The sequence below is a fragment of the Sinocyclocheilus rhinocerous genome, unplaced genomic scaffold (assembly GCF_001515625.1).
Source record: "Sinocyclocheilus rhinocerous isolate Xijiao unplaced genomic scaffold, SAMN03320098_v1.1 scaffold662, whole genome shotgun sequence".
Lineage (NCBI taxonomy): Eukaryota > Metazoa > Chordata > Actinopteri > Cypriniformes > Cyprinidae > Sinocyclocheilus > Sinocyclocheilus rhinocerous.
Window position 1 is genome coordinate 2,704,410 of NW_015639782.1, and position 26,758 is coordinate 2,731,167.

General features: G+C 37.6%; 2 protein-coding genes across 4 annotated transcripts in view; both read right to left on the reverse strand.

The window, feature by feature from the left end:
- LOC107751984 (uncharacterized) overlaps positions 1-22,752 on the reverse strand; it is a 50,918-nt gene extending 28,166 nt beyond the window's left edge. Inside the window, exons 1-3 of one of the 3 annotated variants that reach the window (XM_016567802.1) lie at positions 22,576-22,752; positions 21,357-21,479; positions 19,359-19,483 (exon numbers count right to left, since the gene is read on the reverse strand). In XM_016567802.1, coding sequence (XP_016423288.1) covers positions 19,359-19,483; positions 21,357-21,400 — 169 coding nt within the window. In that variant the 5' untranslated portion in view covers positions 21,401-21,479; positions 22,576-22,752. Of the gene's footprint in view, positions 1-19,358; positions 19,484-21,356; positions 21,488-22,575 lie in introns of all 3 variants that reach the window. The other 2 variants (XM_016567801.1, XM_016567803.1) reach the window with 2 other exon arrangements.
- Positions 11,378-13,544, reverse strand: LOC107751983 (transcription factor Sox-3-like). The gene is made up of 2 exons (XM_016567800.1): positions 12,483-13,544; positions 11,378-12,094 (listed from the first exon to the last, which is right to left on the reverse strand). Exons 1-2 carry the CDS (start codon positions 13,323-13,325, stop codon positions 12,035-12,037), a joined length of 903 nt encoding a protein of 300 aa, XP_016423286.1. The 5' UTR covers positions 13,326-13,544; the 3' UTR covers positions 11,378-12,034.
- Positions 22,753-26,758: the final 4,006 nt, after the last annotated feature.

Consider the following 26,758-nt stretch of genomic DNA (forward strand, 5'->3'; position numbering starts at 1 on the left):
TGACAGAATTAAGGCTTGTTTGGATCGATTTTCTCAGACTTTACGGGCTTTCTGGAGAAATCCACACAATGAGAAAACTTTTTATTATTGCGTGGGAGGTCTAGCATGTAACAGAGCTAAAAAGTTCTATTTGACGGATCACAGGATTACACTGAGCTAGTGGTATGGGAACATTTTGAAGAGAAGTGTTTGCAGTCTGACCTTAAAACTTTTTTTTTCAGGGCACATTATTAATATAACACAGTATAATAAAATTTAGACAGAGATTAAATACCCATAGCTATAATTGGATCTTACACTACCTTTCACAAGTTTGGGGTCAGTACAAAAGAAGTTAATACATTCATTCAGAAAGGACACATTCAATTGATCAAAAGTTACAGTAAAGTCAGTAAAGAGTATTTCAAATAAATGTTGTTCTTTTGAATTTTCTATACTTCAAAGAATCCTGAAGGAAATGTATCATGGTTTCCACAAAAATATTAAGCAGCACAACAGGTTTCAGTTTTGAAAATAATAACAAATGTTTCTTGAGCAGCAAATCAATATATTAGAATGATTTCTGAAGGATCATGTGACACTGAAGACTACTAATATTTAACAATTTTACTGCTTCAGCTATTTTCATCAAATATATGAAGCCTCTGTAAGCCTATGAGACTTTCGAAAACCAAAATAAAATCTTACTGAGCCCAAGATTTTGAATGGTAGTGTATGTTTAAATATAATTTATAATGTATACATTTTAAATATATTTAATTTGCTTCATTTAGCAGAATTTCTCCAAGCAACAAATAATAGAAATATATGTAACCATTTTCACCACTAACACTTTACAAAAAAGGTTTCTTTACTTAACATTAGTTAACATGAACTAACAATGTAAGATACTTCTAAAGCATTTATTAATCTTAATTAAAGTTAATTTAAACATTTAGTAATACATTATTAAGACCTTATTGTAAAGTGCTACTGTCTTTCATTTTTGATATCTTGTGTATGTATGGTTTGCAATTTAGATTTAGCAAATTCTGTTGTTGTTTATATATGAGCTTTAAAACTTGACTATTACAAAATAATACTTAAAAACCAAAAGCTCTAATCATCATTTCAGGTAGAAAGAAGTGTATTTATGATCTTAATAGTAAAATACAGTTCTTTGATTAAGAAAATAATATTTGTATGGTTGTTTTCAGCTTAGAGTCAATGAAAATCAGGCTCTCCTCCCCTGAGTGTTCAGTGATTCCCCTGCCTTACAATGCAGTCCTTTCCATTAAAAGGCTCTACACAAAGGGTTATGACACTCGGGAAGCCTTTGAGGGTCTAGAGCACAAATCCCTTGAGCTCTGTCAAACTGCATTAAATCCTCAATATGCTGCTTGTGGAGTACTAAAGGATTTTTAAGAAAGTCCTTCTAGTAATTATTAAGAGCAATTTTACATGAGCAGTGACAAACCTGTACCTGTTGTGCAACTGGTGGGTTGGGACTCAAAAAGGGGTCATAGTTCTGTTCTGAAAAAAAAAAAAAAAGCAAATAATGTAAGTGCAAATAATAATCATAGATAGCAAAATAAATAGGTTTATAAAACACTTGCCATATCTTTTGTTGTTGATGTCAAGGTTCCATCCAATCAAACTGTATTTCTGTATTTTGCCACAAATTTATCTGTTGATAGAAGCTAGACAAATTAGGTATACCTTCATCCTCAAAAGCCATAGACAAAACAATGCAAGGTAAAAGAAAATGTGACATAAAATGTTTGTTATTATGTTTGTCTAGATCAGGGGTGTCCAAACTCGGTCCTGGAGGGCCGGTGTCCTGAAGAGTTTAGCTCCAGCCCCAATTAAACACCTGAACCAGCTAATCAAGCTCTTACTAGGCATACTAGAAACCTAAAGGCAGGAGTGTTGAGGCAAGTTGGAGCTAAACTCTGCAGGACACCGGCCCTCCAGGACCGAGTTTGGGCACCCCTGGTCTAGATGCACATCATTTTGTAGAGATGAAGAGAATGGGAATTATCACTTTATTATCAGCCATATTCTAGGTCACGCAACTGCTTGTTGCTATAAACCAGAGAAAGAGAGACAGAAAGAGAGAGACAGGATGGCATTAGTCGGCAGACCTGCAGGAGCTCTTTCTCTCCACGGGCTGAGAGAACAACACATGCAGGCACCGACACAGCTGTGCTCATTGAAGGTTGTGCTAAAACTCACCCATGCACACACACACACAACTTTAAGCACAGTCTCTCTCTCTCTTTAATTCCCTTCCTCTCACACACATCATCATGCATTTGAAAACTTCACTGGTTCAGGGTAAAAGAAGGGGCTGGCTATTGGGCCTCACACAAATCCCCGAGCCACCTTAAATCCCCAACTTTGACCCACCTGTCAGTCACTGAAGTGGCTGCTACTGAGCTTCTGCGGGCAGCGCAGCTCTCACACACAGGCCTCTTTTACATCTCAACGGACTTAAGCTAAATACTAACGACTCCCAATCAAGAGACGGCTAAACACCCATCACCATCAGCCCTTCGCATATTAGAGTATATTTAGGACAGTCTAGAGAAGATTATAGAAAACCTAGAGAAACTTGCTAAACATGTAGTACTGGATTCCAATATCTCATAGTTTAGGAACATTTAATTATTTTACTTATTTTAATCTTGTTTTCACAATTATCGTTTTCATTTTGAAAGAAAAATACAAATAGTTCAAATAAAAAATAATGATAATAATACTAGCACATAATTCAGGAATTTTTATTATTTTCATTATTCTGATTAATTTTGAATTAATTAAAAATAATTATAATAATTAAAAATGAAATAATAAAAAAACAAAAACCTTCTGATTTCTTGACTATAAACATTTTTGCTCCGTTTCTGAAGAATTATTTTTAATGTAATTAAACAATACAAACTTCTGGAAAAAGTAATTATTTTACTTAATTATTTTAATAATAATTTGAAAGAAAAAACATTGTTTGAATTACTTAAAATTATAATTATAAATGATAATGGTTAAAAAAAATTAATAATACAACCACATACCTTCTCTTTCTTGACTATGAACTTTTTTTTGTTTCCAATTCATTCGATTTTTTTACATTTTAATTTAATTATTTAAAAAATAATTATGATTATTATAATAAAAAAATTAAATAACACCAAACAAATACCTTCTGATTGCTTGACTATGAACTTTCTGTTCTGTTTCTGATTCATTCACTTTGCAGGTACTTTTGGGTAAACATGTTTCTGTGTGTAGTGAAATTCATTCTGGTATATTTCAATACTGTGTTAAAGCTATACCTGCTGTATCATTAGCTTCTATAGGTATCCACAGTGTACGCCAGAGGGCAAACCACCATATGTCAGACGTGTACTAAATAATGACAACTTAACATCAAATTTTATTCAGCGTTCACATGCAGGCAAAACAGTCTCCAGAATAATTAGTACATGACAACAAGCCTACACATATATATATACCAGCTCTATGTAATTAGCAGCGAACACACCTATCGAGACATGAATAACAAGATGCTCAGGTAAGATTGCCCCATAACACACCACACCACAGAAGGACCTTAAACCTTTGTCACTCTTGACACGTCCTCAGTGATTTTAACGGCGCAAACAGGTGCCTTAGTCAGGTGAAGAGAGAAATGCGCCAAACTGATGCAAGCTACACGCATTTACAAGACAACTTCAGAAAAATGCTTTTTTTATGACTCATTCAGTCACTAAATCACTCCTTTCCCTTTTTTCTCCCATCGCCCTGGCTATTAAATCACCATCCTGACCCACTGACCCAAGGCCCGGGCTGTAAAAAAGCCCCCTGCGGGTCACAGGCCTGATTGGAGCATTTGAATATGAAATGCGCTCGGTTGGGCATGGAAACAGCTCGACGCTGCGAGAGCCACGCTGACCCCCAGGAGAGAGGCCCACCGATCAACGGTTCTGGGGACAGGGAGTTCTCACTCCCTCTCTCGTTCGCTCTCCCTCTTTTTCAAACTCTCTAAGTATGGATTTACATGGCCCATGAGGAAGGAGAGAGGGATGAAGGGAGAGAAGGAGAGCATTTGAATAAGAGAAGAGGCAATTCCTGTTAGCATGACAAAAGGGGCTGCCATCATTCCTGATTGGTGTCACAGTGCGGCTCTATAGCCGGCCAGGCCCCCTGCGTGGCTTGATGTGTGGAGCTCAGGCATGTTTATGCATCCGAGGTGTGATATTTGCCGGGGGTTTGGAGAGAGGGATGCGAATGAACTTTTTCGGGTTCGACTCGTGGAACAAAGTGTGCATTTCAGAGCTTTACGTCTCATTTGACCTATAGAGAGCATTTTCAAGGCACTGGTGAAAAGGATATCACCTTAACCCACTGTTAAAAGCCAAGATTGGTTTCCCACGAAACAGGGCGTTTTAATGAGCTATAAAACCACGGTAATACTATTTTGACAAGCAAGGCCTGTAGGCACAGTCAACATCGGCGTACACAACACTCAATGAGATGAAAGGTGGCCAAAATGAAGGGGAAACAATAAAAGGGATTCTGGGCTTTTATGCTGGGTTTTGTTTATTTTACGTTATCTTCGGCTACTGCTCATTAGTTGGTGTTCCTTCTCACTCTTGCAAGTAGCTAGCCACACCAACTACTGATCTTTCTACAAGCTCACTCACATGCTAATAGACTCTGGAGTGCTGCTGTGAGTGACAGGCTGGAGTGGACAAAATAATAAGGCTGTTGATGTACGCAAGTGTCTTTAAAGCACTTCAAAATATCATATTATGCAATTGTGATTGAGACTATAAAGGCAAAACTTATGAACCAAAGAGAACCAAAGAGGACAATACTTAAAAGCAGGACACAATGCTGGGTGACTGACTATGACATGAAATATCAAAACAAATACAATTAAGCATCTGTCTTTTGTTCAATTCTATTGTATTATGGTCTAAATGGAATATGCTTATGCTCTTATGCTATTGTGCTTCACGTCTAGAGTAAATTGAAGGGAAAGTTCAATCAAAAATAAAAATTCTGTCATCATTTATCCTTGTGTCGTTGAAGTCGTTCCAAACCTTTATGACTTTCTTTCGTCTGAGGAACACAAAAGAAGATATTTTGAAAAATGTCTGAGTGTTTTCTTTTTTTTTTGTTTATATAATGAAAGTCACTGGAGTCCTATACATTGTTTTGGTCCTTACATTGTTCTTCACTTGCTGTCATTGTAGAGACAAAAACAGTTCAAAAAGTTCAAAAATTAGGTTTAGGAAATGACCCCTTTAACCTTTCACATTATGAACCACAAAGAAATTTAAAAAATGACAAAACATTAAGGCTCATTATCATTCTTTTATTGACTGAAACATCTTACCCACCGAAACTGAAGTGAAAGAAACTGGAGTGGGACACAGTTGCTGAAAAAGTAGCATATAAAGGGAAACAAGCGTTACGTTTTTAGACCCCCACCCCCGAATGCCCTAATATGAGACTTTGGCACACAAATACACATCTTTCAGAGAACTGACTGACTGACTGACAATGGCAACTAATCAATAAACAAGTGAGGCACTTCTGCGTAGGGTCTTGTTTCTATGCACATAGAGAACTATAAGATGTTCTCCTGAGTGAAGACATTCACCAATAACACAGAGGATTAAAAAAGAGAGGGATTGGTGAGAATGTCTGATGAGTTGGACTAATGTACGTACTTTCCAAGCATCCTCAAAACCTCTGACATTACAGACATGACAAGGAGTCATCAGGCAGGCATAATACTATTGTTCATCTGTCAATCTCTGTTTCTTCTCGATGACCCAACCTACACTAATCAATATCTGTGGCCTAGATGAGAGGCCTAATCTCCCCAGTTTCACATCCCTGCCCCCAACCCCTTAACCTCTGTACTGCAAGTATTGTCTCTACTTTCCCAACTGCTTTCACTGTCATTGCACATATATTGTGTATCACTTATCAACATGTTCTCCTTCTACTATTCACCAAAATATGTGGACTCTATAAAGATCTGCTTCAAAAGTTTCCATAAAGAAAATTCCCAAATGAGATGTTAGTGTTATTTTAAATAGAGAGCAAATTAATTCATGAAGTTTTCTGCTTCTCAGGTGGGGTTTTTTCCTGAGTGAAATACCCTAATAATCTCACATGTCTCCTTTAGAGTTTCAGAAGAAATCTTAAAGTGTCATCGGTAGTCAGCTAAAACTGCAAGAGTCAAATATATCTCAGCAAATTCCTTTATGACCAAAATTATCTGAACTATGCTATCCATGTTAGTTTACTATACTCTATACTCTTACTGTACAACAACAACTTTCTTGTGTGTCCATATTTATTTCTCTGAAGGAATTTGAGGAGAAATATCTGAGACGGTTGAGAAGTTGATACTCAAATAAAACCAACCCACTCTCATGGCAATTCAAAACGGCTTTATGTTTTGGTGAAATGGTGGCTAATTCATATGAATTCATACAATCTGCTTACAGGTTAGGACATTCATCATTACTTTTTTTTCTAAAAAAATAGCACTTTTCAATGCAAATCACACTGTACAAATTCATATGAAATTGCCAGCTCATAAAATAGTTTTCTGATGAGATCAGGCTGAATAAAATAAACTCTGAAAGACAACCTCTGACATTTTTCTCTTGGTTGATATGTCCCTAAAACGGTGCCATCTGCCCTAGTGTCACTCATACTCCACCCAATTCTATCTTGGAGAGGCTGGGTTAAAGACAGGCACCCTAAAACCTGTTTCCATCCTGCGTCAGAGAAACTCACTGCACCTGCTCCACCCAAGAGAGCAGTGCAGACGTTAAGGGCAGGGTAGTTCCACATTCAGGGAAATTTCCATACTCTCAGTTAAGGCTCCACGGCTCTACGAGGGGTTTCACTGAAATATCATAATGACTAATTCCCCTTCAGGCCACCACTTCTCAGAGTGATTGACAACAGAAGCTCCAGGGAATCATTCAATGAATAAACTCTATCCCAAATACTACAAATGTGCAGCGTTTAACATAAACGAAGGGTGGCCTTGACTGGTTGCACCAGAGAAAGGTTAAAGTTTTATTGTAACTGGTGATTAGCTGTGGGAACTGTGCTGACAGCAATTTATGGAACATAGAAATGGAATTTCTGGATATTGGCCTAAACAACCTAAACCTCTACAGAATATTACATATTTTACATACATATGCATGAAGGTAGGGGGTCTAAAGATTGGCATGGTGAAACAATACTTAAAAGTTTTTGACACAGATCAAATTACAACACAATATCACCTACTAAAAGTTTAAACTGCTCTTTCCTCTATATAGCCACAGCCTTTCCATAAGAATCAGACCCTTTATGTTAGGATTCTATTAATTAGAATTATTTACTTTATGTTGACTTCAATGCAAGTCACTTGCACCTGGACTGCAGGGCCAAGCCTGAATTGGAGCGGCAACCGCCCTTTAAACCTCCCACTCTACATTCTTTGTGGTTGTGTAATGCCATGGAGATTCAACCATGGCTATAATTACCAACAAACATCAGAATCATTGGAGAAGAGAAGCAAGTTGGCACATTCACCTAGACATTATTTGTAATTATCTTTAAATGTCAAATAATACTGAAACTGCTCATATTTAAAATGTATGACCTGATCTGATTTACACATATAAAAAAATGACATTCACATTCCAAATGACTGACTGTTTTGGAGTTTCTTCACTTAAAAATGAAGGTTCTTTATTGGCATTGATGGTTCCATGAAGAACCTTTGTGGAAACTTTCCATTGTATAAAAGGTTTGTTACAGTGAAAAAAATGTTCTTCAGATTATTAAGAAGTTGAAAAAATTGTTCTTTTAAGATCTGTTCCATGAAAGGTTCTTTGGGGAACCCAAAATGGCATCACTGCGAAAAAAAAACAAAAAAAACAATTTGGAACCTATTTTTAAGAGTGTTGGGGGCAAATAATGGAGTAAAATGATATTGAGACTGATGTAAACTAAAGAGAAAAGTGAAACTAAAGTGAACAAGGCATCAACACATTTAATACATGAACATAAAACACAGAGAGGAACCAAAATCGTGACACGTGCTGCAAGAAGAGGAAGAGGTTAGGTTTACGTGTACAAGAACAGCAAACATACAATAGTAGCACGAGACAATGGACATAGGCAGGAGAGGTGAGCCTGTCTCTTAGATAGAAGTGCAGGAGAATGGACAGCTCTCTGAGGTAGGAAGAGACCGTGAGGGTCAGCTCAAAGTCCTGACCCCGTAAGGATTGGATGCCATTTTCCCACGGCCATTTTAGCTGATCTAATAGGGGCTCGTCAACAACATCTGCCCCAGTTCAGGGAGATTAACTCACCCCCACACCTCAACTCCAGTCCGTCCCCACAGCCCATATGAGTCTCACTCCAGTGGACAGGCCCAACAGCAATGCCTTGAGCCAGCCTGCTAATCAATACTAGGATATTCTGTTTTTAGTACACAACGCCACAGCAAGTCCAGTCTGGCACCATTGAAATACCACAGAGCCTGTTCAGTTTATTTTTCAAACACACCCATTTTTTTCAACTGATGTACTGCAATCTGTGTATGTTCATGAACAGGAATACTGAAGAAAAAAAAAACACCTAGAGATTTGGAATGATGAGTTCGCAATGAGAGTTGCCGGGCAGGTTCAGTGAATGAAATTAATACAGGACTAGTGCTTCGTTTTTCATCTTAGATTGGCACATGTATTCAAATATGTCAGGAATAATCAGAACAGTCAGAAACAAAGGAAGGTAGAAGGTAGGAATAATATATAAAAAAAAGAATTACCCATAGGCAGAAAGAAAGTGAGAAATATTTCTGTCTCTAATGCTAACTCCGAATCCAGCATGCATGATTGCAGTACCGTGCAATTATGTTGGTTTGGAAAAAGAGTTAAACAAATAGCTCCAGTGAGGTCATAAGCAGATGGAAGTGGGATATGCCTGCACTTGCTGAGTGGGCACAGTGCTACACATGACCGAGCGAGCAAGTGAGAGAGAGAGAGAGGCCCACTCTGTGCCTGGGATATAATGTATTCTGCTATCAGTACAGCTTCACTCATGAGTTTAAATAAATGTCTTCCTTTTAACTGGCAATTAAATATATTAATATTGTCACTGTAGATGTCAAAAAAAAAAAAATCTGGTACCCAGCATGCCATTCATATCAGACATATGCAACAAATTCACCACTGCATCTGCCATAGTTGCTCTAATTAAAAAAGTTGTTTTTGTTTGTTTTTTTAGCATTAGGAAGCATGATAACCTGAAAGGCTGTCTCAAACACACTACTACTTTCAGGGAGGTCTGTTTAATCTGTTGGCATCCATAGAGTTGCACAGGGCTAATCCAAGCACACCAATGAGGCATGGATCAAACCTGTCAGTGAATGTGGGAAAGACAGCAGCCAGCACATGCACTCAACAGCTCAGTGGAATAAATGACCTAGGATGCCGTGAAACTCATCCCATGCTGTAAAGCTGTCAAGTGTACCAATATTGTGAAATTCTGTTGCACACTAAGTGTGACAATATCATTCAAAAATATCATTTCATATTGCTGCATGCCAAAATTACTAGTAACAGCAGAATTTGAGTTCTTAAAGTATTCCCTAAATAAAAAATATCTTACTTGAGAATTTAAGTAAAAATATAAATGGCTGAGATTAAAGTGTGTAGGGTTTAAAATAACTGTAAAAATACAGATAGTATTTATAATGCAATACGTCCTGACAGTTTTTACTGTTAAGCTGTTTTAAGTGATTCAAAATTTAAATCAGTGGGTTGATTTGGTCTCGGAAAATGTGAGGTGCTCAGAACGGATAGTTGTTGAACGTGGATGAACAAGTGATATTTCAAAAACAAGTTAAACAAAGCATCTGAGCTAAAAGAAAATTGCTCAATTCAAAATCTTATGTCGGAAAATCATCAGAGGTTCTAAAAAAGTTAAGGTTCCAATTAGAGTTTTTGTCTGTTGTCACAGGAAACCTTCAGGTAGCTATCATTGAAAGCTTTTTAGTAGCCTAGTTATTTACAAAAGTATGATTTTATTTACAGAACTATAATTTTAGAAACATTTAGAATGTTAATCCAAAAAATAAATAAATATATACAATATACAGTATATAATTAAGATTAACATTCTAAATGTTTCTAAAACATAAAAAAAACATAAACAGCCAAAATGCATCATTATAAGAAGAGTGCATCTTTGCATCTTTATTAGAAGTGTTGTTGTTTTTTTGAACCAATGATGTTGTTAAGAGTCATTAAAGAATCTTTATTTTTACAAGTGTATGTTACACAATACATAGAGTATAGGCTATTATACATAATATATATTGAGAACTCAGTAGTGGAAATGACACCCTAAATTACAAGAGGCAGTCTGTAATGGCCTTGTATGTGCCTCCTTTGCTTGGCTAACTACAACAAGAAATATATGGTAAAAATGGTCCCTTGACACACAGACCAAAATACAATATTGTGTGATATTCAAATCACTAAATAATGTACAGCAAATATTTAACCTCCATCTGACCCCGAAAAAATCCGGCCACAATTTAGTAGTTCAAAGTGAAATAGCAATTAAATAATCCATGCATTAATCACTTATTATGAACGTAATTATCAGAATGTATCATCGTCTTGTTTTCACAAATCCAAAGGATTAAAGATATTTACAGTTAACCATAATTATACAAAATAATTTTGAGGAACTGTATGTACTTCGACGACTCAACAAGTGAAAACGCAGGAGGAAATTACACCGTTTGAAAAATATATGCATGACAGATCATGTGAAGTAAAAAATATTTTGTTACATTGAAGCATTTACGATTTATTGTTTGGTTGTTTTTATGTGTTGCATATTCTTGCAAAGGAGAACTGTCTCATCTTGCGAAAAGTTTCATTTTTATGGCTGGTAGTAGGCTATCAGGACTAAAGTTATAGCCTTATAGACACCATTTGATACTTTCGGGAGAAAGGCATCCGGAATTTGGGCGAGATTAATGAAGTTTCAGAATGATATTTTATTTATTTACAGACCGATTGCATTTACTGGCATTTGAAAGGCACAAATAAATGTTCTGTTTGATGAGAAAGTTTAATAACAACCCACGGGTGTTGACATCTGCTTGGTAGCGAGCGTGTCTGAATTCGCTTATTTAGCTACTCTTCATTTAACCGATCGCCTCAAATTACCTCAATCGGCTTAAAGCGAATTTGACTAAATCTGTCACTAGTTTTCCGCTAGACGATTCAAATAACCAAACTAGTCATAGAATAAAAAGAAGAAGAAAAAACATTTCTAGCCATGAAGCTTTTTTGTAAAACAAATTTATTCATTTAGGAATAGGATGGTCTCGAGTCGAAACGTCAGTTTAAATAAAACTCTCCGTCCCACATAATGGGTTAACCTGATACTGCCATAACATCACAGAAAGGAACATTCACAAAACAAAAGTGGAACATTTCAACAAGATGTAATGGTTCACAAGCTTAAAAAAAACAACTCACTATAAATAAAACAAACTTTGCGCTTGCGACCAGCAGTCTTTAATTTTAATAAAACCTAGTTCATAAATGAACAACAAAAAAACTACACAGATTTGGACAAAACTGGCATTCTAAAAATAAGTGTAAACATTAATGAGTGAACACAGTCTCCCTCCATTTTTCTTTCTTTTTTGTTTTTGAAATACAGCCTCTTCACGAAGCCATGCCTTTTTCATAGAGACAAACTCTGACGGCAAATAAGTCAGAAGTGTAGTATTCTTCTACAGACGTTGATTGCTTTACAGCTTATGATAAAAAGCTCCTCTGCAATACAGTTTATTCTGAAGTCCCCGATATGTCGTCATAAAATGCTTTAAAACGGACAAATCATTGAGATTAAAAATAGAAATTGAACTTCTATTCTTTTTTTGCAAATCAAAATGTTCAAGTATCCGAAGTACTTAGTCTTTTTTAGGAGTCTTTCAAATGTGGGTTAGGGGTAGCGTTCCGTTCACGCCAGTCCCTGCGCTTTGATAGTGCGGGTGAACGCTGTGTAACCGACTGCTCTGTAGGCTGGAGTGGTCGGCGCTGTCTCCTCCGGGGGGCAGGTACATGCTTATCATATCCCTCAGGTCTCCCAAACAAGCACGCTGAGAGTGAGAGGTTATGGCCGGAGGAGGAGAGCTGGGTTCCGTCTTGCACACTGAAGCCATGGAGCCCAAACCCATTGCACTGGAAGTTTGCTGTGTGTATGCTGGTGACATGCTGCTGTACGTGGACGCGGCGTTCATGTAGGTCTGGGCCGTGGACATCATCGGGTACTGAAGTCCCGCCATGTCGTACCGGTGCATCTGCTGGATCTGGTGGCTGTTCATGCTGGGATGCTGAGGGTAGGCCGTTCACGCCAGTCCCTGCGCTTTGATAGTGCGGGTGAACGCTGTGTAACCGACTGCTCTGTAAGCTGGAGTGGTCGGCGCTGTCTCCTCCGGGGGGCAGGTACATGCTTATCATATCCCTCAGGTCTCCCAAACAAGCACGCTGAGAGTGAGAGGTTATGGCCGGAGGAGGAGAGCTGGGTTCCGTCTTGCACACTGAAGCCATGGAGCCCAAACCCATTGCACTGGAAGTTTGCTGTGTGTATGCTGGTGACATGCTGCTGTACGTGGACGCGGCGTTCATGTAGGTCTGGGCCGTGGACATCATCGGGTACTGAAGTCCCGCCATGTCGTACCGGTGCATCTGCTGGATCTGGTGGCTGTTCATGCTGGGATGCTGAGGGTAGGCCAGCTGGTCCTGCATGAGGGAGTACGCGCTGTTCGTCCAGCCGTTCATGTGCGTGTAGTCCATCCGCTGGCCCACTGACACGGCGTTGTTGACAGCGTTGGCACCAGGTGCCAAGAGTCCTCCGGGCAAGGAATACTTGTCTTTCTTCAGCAGGGTCTTGGTCTTCCTGCGGGGACGGTATTTGTAATCCGGGTGCTCCTTCATGTGCATGGCTCGTAACCGCTTGGCCTCATCAATGAAGGGTCTCTTCTCGGTGTCAGTCAAAAGTTTCCAGTCAGCACCGAGGCGCTTGCTGATCTCAGAGTTGTGCATTTTAGGGTTCTCTTGTGCCATCTTCCTCCGCTGCCCGCGAGACCACACCATGAAAGCATTCATAGGCCGCTTCACCCGGTCCAGGTCGTTGGAATTGTTGTTTTTGCCGCCCGCCGCCGAGCCCGTGTTGGACTGCGGAAGGGGGCTTTTAATCTCGGTTTCCATCATGTTATACATTCAAACGACTTGAAAGTGGTGCCGAGCACTCGAAAAAAAACGCTGAAGTTTAAAGAGCCTCACAAAATAAAGTAGCCTGTAGTCAGTCAAAAGTTCAAGAGAGCTAAAACTCTGGTCAAGTGAAAAGCACCGAACCCTTTCAACTGTCTCCACACCAGTCCCTTGCTCTGCTCTGCCACGGAACTCTGCAAAGTTGTGCGCTAAGCTCAGCTGTTAATAGAGGCTCGGCCATGTGATTTGGATTGACAGCATAACAATGAGCTCAGCGCCGACCAATCAGAGAGCGACTCACACTCCGCCATCCAAGCATGTGTTTCGGGCTGCACTTTCCAAGTGGGATAAAATACGTCAGGGGCATCTTTGCACTTTTGACAAAAGTAATCACTTTGCAAATATTGTTTTAAGGCGGTCGTTATCAACTGAGAATGTTAGCCTTACACTACTTTTGCGGTAGGCTACTGAATGCGTTAAATATTATGGATTTCAAATGTTCCCCCGGAAAATGCAGAAACTGCTCAATGTAATACAACTAAAGGGGAAAAAAGCATGTTTAAATTTATTGCATAAAATAAAGGCAAGAATCAGGATAGATCCTACTTATTGTATTCAAACATAAATATTTAAACTATAAACTTTGCCTCTAGCAATGGCACGACAAAGGCACAACAATAATCATTAATTATGATTATTAATTAATCATTAATTAAACAAATAATTAAATTAAAAGGTTTTTTTTTTTTTTTTTTAATACATGGGACAATCTTGTATCCACTAATGCAAAAACTTGGTTTTACTTTTGGTTGGCTACATCAAATTGAACCTTTTTGCCTTGGCTTACTTCACCATTAATATAAGATTTTAATTATTAGTAGTATTATTCTTAAATAAGATAATCTGCTACAAAATTAGACGGTGGGAATTTAAGCTTTTAAAACTGACATTGATTAAAAGTAGCTTAACATCAAGCAAATTATTTACATTCTTTGTCTCCTAATATTTTCTAAATTTCATTTGACAGCTCAATAACTTATTATTACACTATAACATTATAACTGTGTAAAAACAAACATTCAACAAAAATAGTTTTGTTTTAAAAATACACTTCGTGTTTTTGTCAAGTGTCCACGACAACCTGTAGTGTAGAATAGAAAATTAATACAGTAACGCCCCCCTGTGGACCAATTTTATATTGTTCTGACGCAAAAAAAAAATTCCGATGAGGTGATAATATCTACAAACAACTCCTCTAAAAACGAATTTTTACAGCTGCCACGCCAATGTGGAGTATAGCCTATGTTAATTATTTAATTATACACCACCAATCACTGTCGATTGCAATCATTCCGCGTCTTATTATGTGATTTACAGATGACTCGAGACGTGTTCACTTTTGAGAGCTTTTCTGTCTCCCGGGGAGAACTTACACCTTTCAATGGGTCAGTATTAGGAGGTCGTCCATCGAGAACATCGTCATTTAACACATTCAACGCCACTAAGACCGATTACACCACTGAATATTCACGATGAACTTTTAACACCACACACTAACGACTCGGCCATTTAGAGAAGTTTCACCGTGTGTGACCGATTTGTAGGACATTTGGGACACCAACAGGACAGCTAGCCTACTTTCCAAACTACTCTTAACAAGTGCCAGTGTTGTCACTCGAGGATGTCATTCAGGCCAGAGGTTTCCAATTGTAAAGCAGGGCATAAATTATTCATCATAGAATTTCATTATAGGGCGATTTGAAAGAATGATCTGGTTAGGCTATTGATAATATAGAGGGAACAAAAATAAATCATTGCCCAATTATTGAAACAGGATACACTTTATTTTGGCAGTATTTTCTCTGACACTAGTCACGTTAATTTGTTACGTCAAATAAAACACTAATTGTAGCTTATAGCCTTCTATTTGTGGCTAGAAACAACCTAATTTTCAGTGACAAATGAAAAACATTTCTACTTTTCATAGAGAATAAATAACCGACACTATCTTCAAAAACAACTGGAAAAAGTGGATCTTTTCCCGTCGTTTTCACGGGAGGCAAAAAAAAGTAAATTTGTCATTTGGAACATCAATTAGACACTCACTTTACATTAGCGGTGCACCAGCCGTTATGATAAACGTTCTAATTAGAGACTTAGCCTATTCCACGAAACCGGTGACTTATCCGAGTGGTTTCAGGAACATATCCTCTTGTAATCTGCTTATGGAAATGTAGGAGACAACGGGAAAAGGAAAACTCCCAGTTACCCGGAGCTTGGTAATGAGGGCTTCTGTTCTCCAAATTTCCTAATTAGCGTGAGCTAAGGCCGAGGACCACCAGGAAAGCCTGCAGTGTTCAACATCATTGAGCTCCGAGCCACAGGGCTTCCGAAAATCACTCACGTGTATATGATGGCCGAGCAGTGAATTGTCCATTATAGTGTGCAATAAGCAGCGACTGTTCAAATTACCCGAATAGGCTAGATTAAAAACTGTCACTGTGCAGCAGATAAATACATTAAGGAGGACAATGTGTGTTAATTACCGTAAAAAAAACGTAAATGCAAACATAAAATTATTTATCCGTGCCATTAAAAACATGAGATGGAAAATTAATAAATATCAGTTGGTTACTGATTTATAGGTCACACGTTCGAGCTGTGAAATGTAGGATGCAAGATTTTTATTAGCTGAACGTTTTAACAACTTGTTCTGTCGTGATGAACTATTGAGAGACCAACAATATCCTAACAATAAATCACCACTATTCTTTATCACCGTTTAAAGCCCTTTTTTCGAGCCCGTGGATTCACTTGTTAATTAGTTCGACCTAAACAATTAAAGTGGAAGTCAATTATAGCAAAACGCACGCAGAGCCTGAAAAAAGACAGGTTTTCGAGTCTAATAAGGGTATAATCAGGTGTTGTCCGCGCTCTACAAAGTTAAATAAGTGAACTTGGTATAGGCTAGGTCAATAATCTTGCACGCGACACCCGCTTTGAGATACAATAGCAAGAGCCACAATTATGTGGGAAAACTCTAAATATTTTAAATTATTTTTATGAGCTGTAAAGAGGCATTGTTTGTCATTTATGTAGCCTACACAGGAATACTTTTTTTTACTGTTTGTATACTTTACTTAAAAAGAAAAAACATAAGATAACATTTATATGAAGGATATATAAACATTCCGATTAGTTAGTGAATTAGTGAATAATAGCTACATTTAGGAAAAAGCTATAATATTAGGCCTACATATTATGTCTAACAAAATATGAACAGCACAGTAACTATAATACTATAATTCCTAAATAATAATTTAATAATCACCTCCCATTTATGAGATCAAATATTTGTCGCCGAACCATTAACCATGACATGGAGTCCATTTAAACGTCATACCGTATGAATTAATAACTTTTAGTTTCAACTCACTGGCTACGAATAAGGCCAGAGTTACCATGGTTAACAGAATGATTTTTCAATTGCAGGCACAATAAAGACCGTCTCATTGGGATTTGCATGATTTTTGAACCGAATATGCAAATGAAGATGCATTTTCAGCACGGTCTGTTATTCCTATTGTATTTTGCTGAATGGTTGCGTCCCCTCTGGTTCTGACACTAGTAAAATAATATTCACTGGTCAATTAAAGAAAAGAGGCATGAATTTGACCTTCTTTCAGATGTCACTGCGAACTATTGGAATGATATCCTGTTTTTAACCTGAAGCATATGAGTTCGCTCTTTAAAATTAAACCAGCAGTGCTAAAACTGATTTAGCCTATTTAAAAAGGGCAACGCTATTTTTCACCTAACTTATTTTACTTTAATTTATTTTAGGTATTTTGAGTCACTAATACGTGAAAAGCGTGCTAGTTGTCGATGTCATGTTACGCATTTTTCCTTAGGCTATTTATCTAACGGATTGATTTATTTAAAAAACGTTGATTAATAGGCGCATTTCAATGTTGCAATCGAAACAAACTATATGAATAATAAATATTTAATTATAAACCAGCTTTAAATAGAGAAATATTACAAGACATTGTCCATTCTCAGCAAGTTTGTAAAGTGCGCTTAAGCACTTTTGCTCAGTCACCTGCAGATGATAACCTAGGATAACCGATTGAATAAAAATGGGACTCAATGTCACTAATGCTCGAATACGTCAGAAACATTTATTTTCAGTTAGCCATATAAATTATCCTGATCCATGATCCTGTTTGTCAAAAATAATTATTAAAAAAACTTTCATTTCGCAGTTTACATTTCTCAACGAGTTTCACCTGCAACATGTGATTCCTGTTTTTAATTTAATTTCCCAGCGAATTTAAGACAGATTTTTTTTTATACAGAAAATGAAAAATAGAGCTGAAATCAAGTGGTTTCAGCATTTGACAGTGTAGTTAATTAGTTCGACCTAAACAATTAAAGTGGAAGTCAATTATAGCAAAACGCACGCAGAGCCTGAAAAAAAGACAGGTTTTCGAGTCTAATAAGGGTATAATCAGGTGTTGTCCGCGCTCTACAAAGTTAAATTAAGTGAACTTGGTATAGGCTAGGTCAATAATCTTGCACGCGACACCCGCTTTGAGATACAATAGCAAGAGCCACAATTATGTGGGAAAACTCTAAATATTTTAAATTATTTTTATGAGCTGTAAAGAGGCATTGTTTGTCATTTATGTAGCCTACACAGGAATACTTTTTTTTACTGTTTGTATACTTTACTTAAAAAGAAAAAACATAAGATAACATTTATATGAAGGATATATAAACATTCCGATTAGTTAGTGAATTAGTGAATAATAGCTACATTTAGGAAAAAGCTATAATATTAGGCCTACATATTATGTCTAACAAAATATGAACAGCACAGTAACTATAATACTATAATTCCTAAATAATAATTTAATAATCACCTCCCATTTATGAGATCAAATATTTGTCGCCGAACCATTAACCATGACATGGAGTCCATTTAAACGTCATACCGTATGAATTAATAACTTTTAGTTTCAACTCACTGGCTACGAATAAGGCCAGAGTTACCATGGTTAACAGAATGATTTTTCAATTGCAGGCACAATAAAGACCGTCTCATTGGGATTTGCATGATTTTTGAACCGAATATGCAAATGAAGATGCATTTTCAGCACGGTCTGTTATTCCTATTGTATTTTGCTGAATGGTTGCGTCCCCTCTGGTTCTGACACTAGTAAAATAATATTCACTGGTCAATTAAAGAAAAGAGGCATGAATCTGACCTTCTTTCAGATGTCACTGCGAACTATTGGAATGATATCCTGTTTTTAACCTGAAGCATATGAGTTCGCTCTTTAAAATTAAACCAGCAGTGCTAAAACTGATTTAGCCTATTTAAAAAGGGCAACGCTATTTTTCACCTAACTTATTTTACTTTAATTTATTTTAGGTATTTTGAGTTACTAATACGTAAAAAATAAAAAATAAAAAAAAACGTGCTACTTGTCGATGTCAAATTAGGCTACACCTTTTTCCTTATAAAGGATTTATTCAAAGAAAAATCCGTTAAAATAAAAAAAAAAGTTAATTCTCAACATTTTTGCAATCGAAACAAACTATATAAATCATAAAAGATGTAATGATAAACCGGCTTTAAATAGATAAATATTACAAGACACTGTCCATCCTCAGCAAGTTTGTAAACCGCGCTTAAGCTCTTTTACTCAATTGAATCGATTGAATAACATGTGGGACTCAAAGCCACTATACTCGAATGCGTTAGACGAATTAATTTTCAGTTAGCCATCTAAATCAATCAAATGATCATGTTTGTCAAAAACAAAACAAAACAAAAAAATAATCATTCGCTGGGAAATTAAATTAAAAACAGGAGTTTGAGTTTTTTTTATATAATACAGGAACTGAAAAATAGAGCTGAAATGAAATGGTTTCAGCATTTGACTGTGTAAAAATGAAACAAGTTTTCTCACTGATAATCCATATATCCATTTCTTTGAGTTTCTTCACCATTAAAGGTAAGTCAGATTCCATTACCTGCAGGCAAATGTACTAGGCTGTTGAAGACTATACAGCCTGTGTCTTCCACTGATGTCCACAGCCTGTTGTTTAACTGTTTTGTCATGGTATCATACAGTCCGAGAAAAGATAAGCACTTGCACCTGAAAAAAAAGAAATTACATGTCCATCACACACTAGATATAAAAGGATATATATAAGAAAATCCAATGATGCAAATGGCATTCTTGTACCATCTCAGTTAAGTGATTTTATTGCCCTGGTTTAGTCCTGTTTGTTACAGAACTAATATTATCAAGTACCTCACAAACAACACAAAACTATCTATTCACACCTAATTGTGGTAGGCTTTTTTGCACATTAAATGAATGTCTTTATTTACTAGAAGCAAGGCATGACTGCCTAAAGTGCACTGCGTACAAATACAAACAGATGTGTGTTTTGTTTTCTTTTCGACTTTTTAAATTGCTCAAATTTATGCCACTTATATATATATATATATATATTTACAAGGAATACAATCATTTTCACAGTAAGCACACAGTACAGAGAAGTATGTTGCAAAAGAAGAAAAAAAGGTATATTTGAGAATCTCTTTAGCCCAGTCAGTGATGAATAGGACTTCTGATCTAATGCAGCATGAAGGTAATGTGCACACATCATCTGCAGGGACATTAAGACATGCAGCACATGGTCTGAATACACAGTCCCTATTTGCTCCCCAATGACAACATTTTTCTACAATATCTTTAACTTTCAGGAGGAAAATTTTAAGTGAAACATTAATAAAGCCACATTTAGTACATGATGCGTTAAATGAAAATAGTTTTAACTGCATTTATTCTAACCCAATGAAAGCTAATTTCAATTAAACCGCTGATTTAATTTAGCAGAAAATTACTATAAATATGGTTTTGATTAAATCACTGAGCAAATTCTAACAGCACGAGCAATTGTCTTTGAGTTTGGAGGTGTTATTAGCTTTAGCTAAATGTATCTGTGAAGGAATTTCTCATTGTGTTAAAGCGGTATCTCTGTCTCCTGCACATCAGCAATGTGATAATGTTTATAATGTCTCTAGGATAAGTGCCTGTCAGACAAACGATTAGGGTGTCATGCCTAGAGCTGAATTTTTTCAAAACACTAGAAAAGAATAAATAAATATAATTAGTAAAATGAAAAGCTTACATTTACATTTTTTAAAGTTCCATATAAATATCACATCCTAAGCAAAATACACAAAAAGCATTTTTTTTAACTCCATGTTGTCTTTTGTCAGTCAGACTTGCAGAAATGGATCAGATTTGCCATCACTGAAATGCCATCATTGGCTGCAAGGCTAATTACAGACCTCATTATTTCCCATGTATCTTTTGAATCATTTCCATGTACTACAGTTTCTCCAAAACAATAGAAACTTTCTCTTTTTTTGTTTAGCAGAGAATGCTGAGTTGTCTGATTTTGCTTTGCACCAAATGTGGCAAGCAGATGGCTTTTGTTTTAAACATAATTAAGATCCCACTAATCTGGTGCCTTTTAAAAATGAAACGGTCGCTTCGTCAGACCTTCATTAGTTAAGATAATATTGTGAAAATGCACAATTAATTTGCAGGGTATATCTTTAATTAATTAAATACGCCCAATTTTGTAATATGATTAATGCCACAAAGTTGTTATCTCCAAATTATTCTAAAATTAATACGTAACGATAATACTTTATGCATTATTAGCCAGAACTGAGGTTTTTGGCTGTGGCAAAATCCTGAAGAACTAATTACGCGGGGTAATTTATTAAATCTGGAGGAAAGAAACAAACAAGTATAAATTGATATATTAATCATGGCCTTCATTACGTTAATCTGCGAGTGATTTGAGGTGAAAATGACGAATCTCTGTTGAGCGCCGAGCACTTGATAATGGAGATACTGGCCATAAATTTACCCTACATAAAGGCCTCATTAAAAGAAGCATAATTTAATTAAGAGTTAGCCATCGCCCTCCAAATGCATTAATTACCTTGGGTATGATGAGATGAGTTTTGGGATTACTGATGATTTCATTACGGCCAGTGTTGCTGCTAACTGTGGCAGGGACCTGCTGTTGTTGACAGGATAATGGATTGGGTGCCTGGGGATGAATCTATTCACCTTGGCAGAGAGATACACAGAGGAGACACAGAGGACTACACCGGACCCTCATAGGTGGACACTACATAGTGCACTGCCCCTAATGTTCACAATTATAGCTACTCCTGAAAAATAATATCATAGGTTTAGTCCACCAACATCTTTGTACTTATTTATTAAGACTCATTACTTTAGTTGTTCTGACAATATGGTTTTGACCCGGCAGGGAGGAAAGTCCTGATGGACCAAGTTATTTTGTAAACTGAACAGTACTTAAAATGACTCACTTAAAGGTCCTTCGAGAGCAAATGTGCATTACTGCCTTTCTCTATTTTTATCATGCATTCTCGTTTGCCACTAATATGGCAGTTTGCCAACCTGCACACAAACACCCTCTTTCTTCCGCTCTCTTGATTTCTGCTGGGGTGAGAAGGGCGCAGTAGGGCTGACAGCTCAAAGCCCTGAAAACTGACATATCAATGGCAGATACAAGCTGTTGCGGTTGCACTGGCGGGAACACATCGCAGACGCTAACTGCTTCCTCTCTATTACAGCCTGACAAAGACATTCGACTACCTTTCAGAGCTACACACATCACGTATAGACCGTATGTAGCACAGACAGAGCACTGCTCCATATCTTTAGGGACTTGTGTCATCTTTTTAACAAAACTTTCTTTTTCATTTTTTTTAGCCAGAAATGAATCTAAATTAGAATTTTGCAGAGTTTTTGAATATTGGAAGTCTTTTAATCTAAAGACTCAAGACTGATGATTAAATAAGGCAATGGTTATGAATAATCTTTAGGGAGTACCTATGATCCAATGATTAATTTATGATGCAGAACTGAAGCAGAATGACTGCTTTAACAAACAATGACTTAACAGAATGACAGCTCATGACTTAATTTGACACCGATGAACAACAAGAAGTCTCACAAACAACTTAATGTTTTTTGTGTCAAAAGTAAAATCCTAAAAACAGTTTCAGTCTGTTTAGCCTCCAGTCTAAAGTGAAATGCTAATAAATCCACCCACCCCCACCCCTGAACAAGCGCCCCCTCCAAATGTACTCCAGCCCACAGCTGCATTTTTCCAGAAAGACACTCACCATTGCTCAGCCGTTCTTCTTAGTCCTTCCCTCTGCTTCTTTAGGGTCCTGAAGACTGTTTAGGTGAAGAGAGCCGGGTAAGACTCTCAAACCATGCCACTTTGAGCCGAGACGAGAGAGAAGGGCAGGCAAGCGGCAGTCTTCCATTCCGCAGCAGCGCCGAGCCGAGCCCTCCCTGCACTGGGAGCCATCGCATTCAGCCAAGATTGCTTCATACAAAAGTTGACAATGCCCCAGTGAAAGCCATTGTTGATATTCAACATTTTTTAAATAGCTGAGCAGAATGGACAACATGGCAGACCACAAAACTTGGTAGGGAAACTGACCTGGAGCTCCTGAAAAGCACCACAGCATATGAACAGAGAAAACGACTGAGAGAATCTGAAATAAAACAAAACAGAATGTTACTTTTGAAGCTTAGACAAGATGCCCAGTGTTCACGGTTACAGCAGGACTGGGGTTTGTTAAAAGGGTAAAACCTTAGGTATATAATATATAATATAATATAATATACATTTTCATTATTGGAAGAAAGAAAAAAAGCATTTTGCAATGGTTGAACAGTGAACGGGCCAAATCGAAGCAATGCAAACATGTTCCTAAATTGCCATATAAATGACGACCTTTCTGTGCTCATCCATTTCAGCCTTTAATTGTTGTTCTGATTGTCTTGATGGCTCCTGACAGTAAGTGGTGTTTTATTTCCATCTTTGTCAAAATGACAGGCACAGATTAATAAAGACATTTAACACAGCCCTCGACACCCATCTGTCAATATGCAACCTGGGTCAAATGATGTCTTACATGAACATAGAGGAAATTCTTATAGGCTAATTTGATTTCATAATTAGATATGTATAGGTGAGGTAAAGAATTTCTGTTGCATTTATGTTTTCTATGCATAGTGGCATAATTCAGCTTCCCAGAGGAATAATGACTAATTCATTAAGAAAAGGTGAGAAATCACTACTACTGTGACCCCACCCTTAGCCCCATCTAAAGGTCATCATCACATTCACACCCTACTGACCACAGACAGCTGTTATCCGCACCATTACCATACATGCCACAGGGGGCAGTTTTGTTTCACTAAAATTACATTGTTACACTATGTCAAAACAGAGTTTAACTGCTGGCACTTATTATGCATTTGTTTTCCAGTAATTATGCTATAATCAATACTTTTTAAGGAACTTAATTTGGACTGCTGTGAGGTGTGCTCTGCATCTGGTCTGTGTGACTTCCCAGGGTTTTAACTATGGGATTAGTCACCCGGAAAACTGTCCATCTGAGCGAGAGGAGGCCACTAGAATTGCATAATTATATTGATCAGTGACAAATTACAGCCTTGACAGCAGAGGCCGGCCCGGTCTGATCTTACAGGTGTGTAGGGGAAGAGAGAGCAAGCTGCAGGGGACAAATTACAGCCTTGACAGCAGAGGCCCGGTCTGATCTTACAGGTGTGTAGGGGAAGAGAGAGCAAGCTGCAGGAAGAAAGCGAGATCTTCCTGGAAATCTACGTCAGTGGCACTCATCTCAAACCATTACCTGCCATCAAAGTGCTAATTTTACTCTGCACATTACACCCAATCCTACTCGTCCAACCCCCTCCACGCTGGGCTGGATGGAGAAGCCTGGTGGGAAGAAACATTCAATCTGCTGGCCGCCTCATTCAGGCCAAATTGTCAAATGATGTATCTCCACCTCTAAAGTTTCAGGAAGTGAAAGGTGGCACCGCCCTGTGCTCAGCCGAGGACTGAAAGCAGTTGAAGGAGGAATAGAGAAGGAGAATAAAATCCCCAGCATCTCTATTCTGTGCACTGTCTACACATGGATAATTAATAATTCGTAAATATCATATTTTTGGAGTAATTGTAGCGCATTTTGCATGTGTCTACATTTTGCACCTGACTTTATTTTGCAACCTGAACTAAATTTGCCTTGTGATTAAAAAGGACAATTATCTGATATTTTACGAGACTTATAGACCTTTTTTTCCTGTATGTTTTTTCCTGTATGACTTGGATTTTGTGGACAAAATTGTCAAATATTAATAAGCAGCAAATAAGCTTTGTTAAAAGCATACTTCTATTGTTAAAAAACTTTGTAAAAGTTTATATAAAAATTTATATTAAAATTCATAAAACAGATATATTAAAATTCACCGTGTATATGAATTGCATTATAATTATATTTCAAAATAAATTAATAGATTGGACAAAAAAAGACAGTCACTGACCCAGTTACATTCATTGCAGTGTATTTTTGCTTACGTTTTAGACCATGAAAATGAATGAAAGTAAATCCAGGCGTGATCCTTAACTGTCATATCTTCAGGCCAATGAAACAAAAGGCAACCGTTTTACTCAACGGACCATGTACAACCATGAAGCCACTGAAACACAGCACAGCGCAGAAATGTGCGTACAATCAAAAGCACACATGTGCAAAACAAAAGCAAACTCTTCATGGCCAAGGCATACAGCGAATATGCAGAAATATTGTACTCAACATAAGCCCCCTTCCCACCCCACACCCGGAAAGAGGGGTGCTCTCTGTGCTAATTAAGTGCTAATGGTTGTGGCCCTGCAGAGAATACTAATTAGGATTTCTATTCTTCTTTTGGGCGAGCATGTACTTCAACACGGCCTAATGAGGGGAGGCAGGTATGTTTGTGCTGTGTGCTGGGTTAATGGGGGGTCCACTCCCAGGTCTCAGGGCTGTGGGCTGAAGAGGGGGGCGTTTCCTGTGCCTTGGCCTCTCTCACACAATGAGGACTAAAGTCCAGTGAAAGGAAGAAACTCCATCAAGATTCCTATATCTACACTCTCCAACTCACTCTGTGCTCTCTAGCTTAATCTACAATATATCCGTACATTCAAATATCACCATCACATCTTAAAGTGATAGGTCACCCAAAAATGAAAACTGTTATCATTTGCCTCATGTCGGCCCAAATCTGTATTACTTTCTTTATTCAATGTAATATTTAATAAAAAAAATTTAAAGAATAAACTGATAGAAAAACGGCTTTTGCCATGCAGTTGAAGTTAGTGGGGGTCCAAATGACAACTGACCAATTTGACTTTCATTGTATGGACAAAATATCTTCTTTAAGGTGAAATATCCCTTTAAGGCCTAAAGTTGACCTGAACATAACCGTAAGTACAACATCTAATCATTGCCAATGACAGGAGAACTACAAAAGTCAAGTTCAGGGAGTTTGCTCTTTGAAGTCATTTTTGAGTCTTTTGAGTTCTACATTTTCTTACAAATACATCTCGGAAGGCATAAGTTAAATGAGTGAAGGAATGTATTTTAACAAATCAATGCATTTTAACAAGGTACAGTTCCACACTCCGCACCTCTTGTGCAAAATAATTAATGAATGTAAGCAATTCAATGACAACTTAACTCACTTCTCAGGGCATTCAGAATGAATAGGCTAACACAAGTTCTCAGAGAGCCATGAAAGCTGTCACGTAAAAAGTGCTTGCCGTTGAGAAAATGATTCCCGTCAGCCCAAACTTCCTGTTTATTTACAGGTAATGACTAGATAAAAAAATAAATAAACACACATTGTGCTGAGCAGAGAGACAGCGGTGAATCTGATGGCAGCGTAGTGTAAGTGGGAATATGAGAGGATGTGCATGTGTGTAAACACACAGATTGGGGGTGGTATTGGAATTACCTGAGAAAGATAATGGCAATGCATTAGATTAACTCGCCTCCCTTAAATGCGTCACATTTAAGTAATCTTGTCCCCCGAAAACATGTCAATGGCTGAAAGGCTGCCTCAGCGCTATCAGGACCCTCTGGTCCCCCACACTGATGCAGCTGGCAAAACGCTACCGTCGACTGTCAAAACGCAGCGCGAGATCTAGTTATAATATAATTGAATTTTCATATCAGAGGAGACCAGAGTTCTAGCAGACAATGGGAGTGCTGAGTCCTCTCTGATATTGGCACAGACCCTTTGCCACGTGCATGAAATCAGTATGTTAATGTTCCCTGGGTTTTCTTTTTTTAAGGGCACTTGTGCCACCGCAATGTAATACCGATGTGGTTTAAAAAAATTGCAACTATTGATAAGTAGGCAGCTAGAAACCCTTAGACCACCGCCTCCTGCTGCCTTCCTCCATCCAGGCAAGCAAGCTCCCAGACAGCGCAGCACCCCCATCCC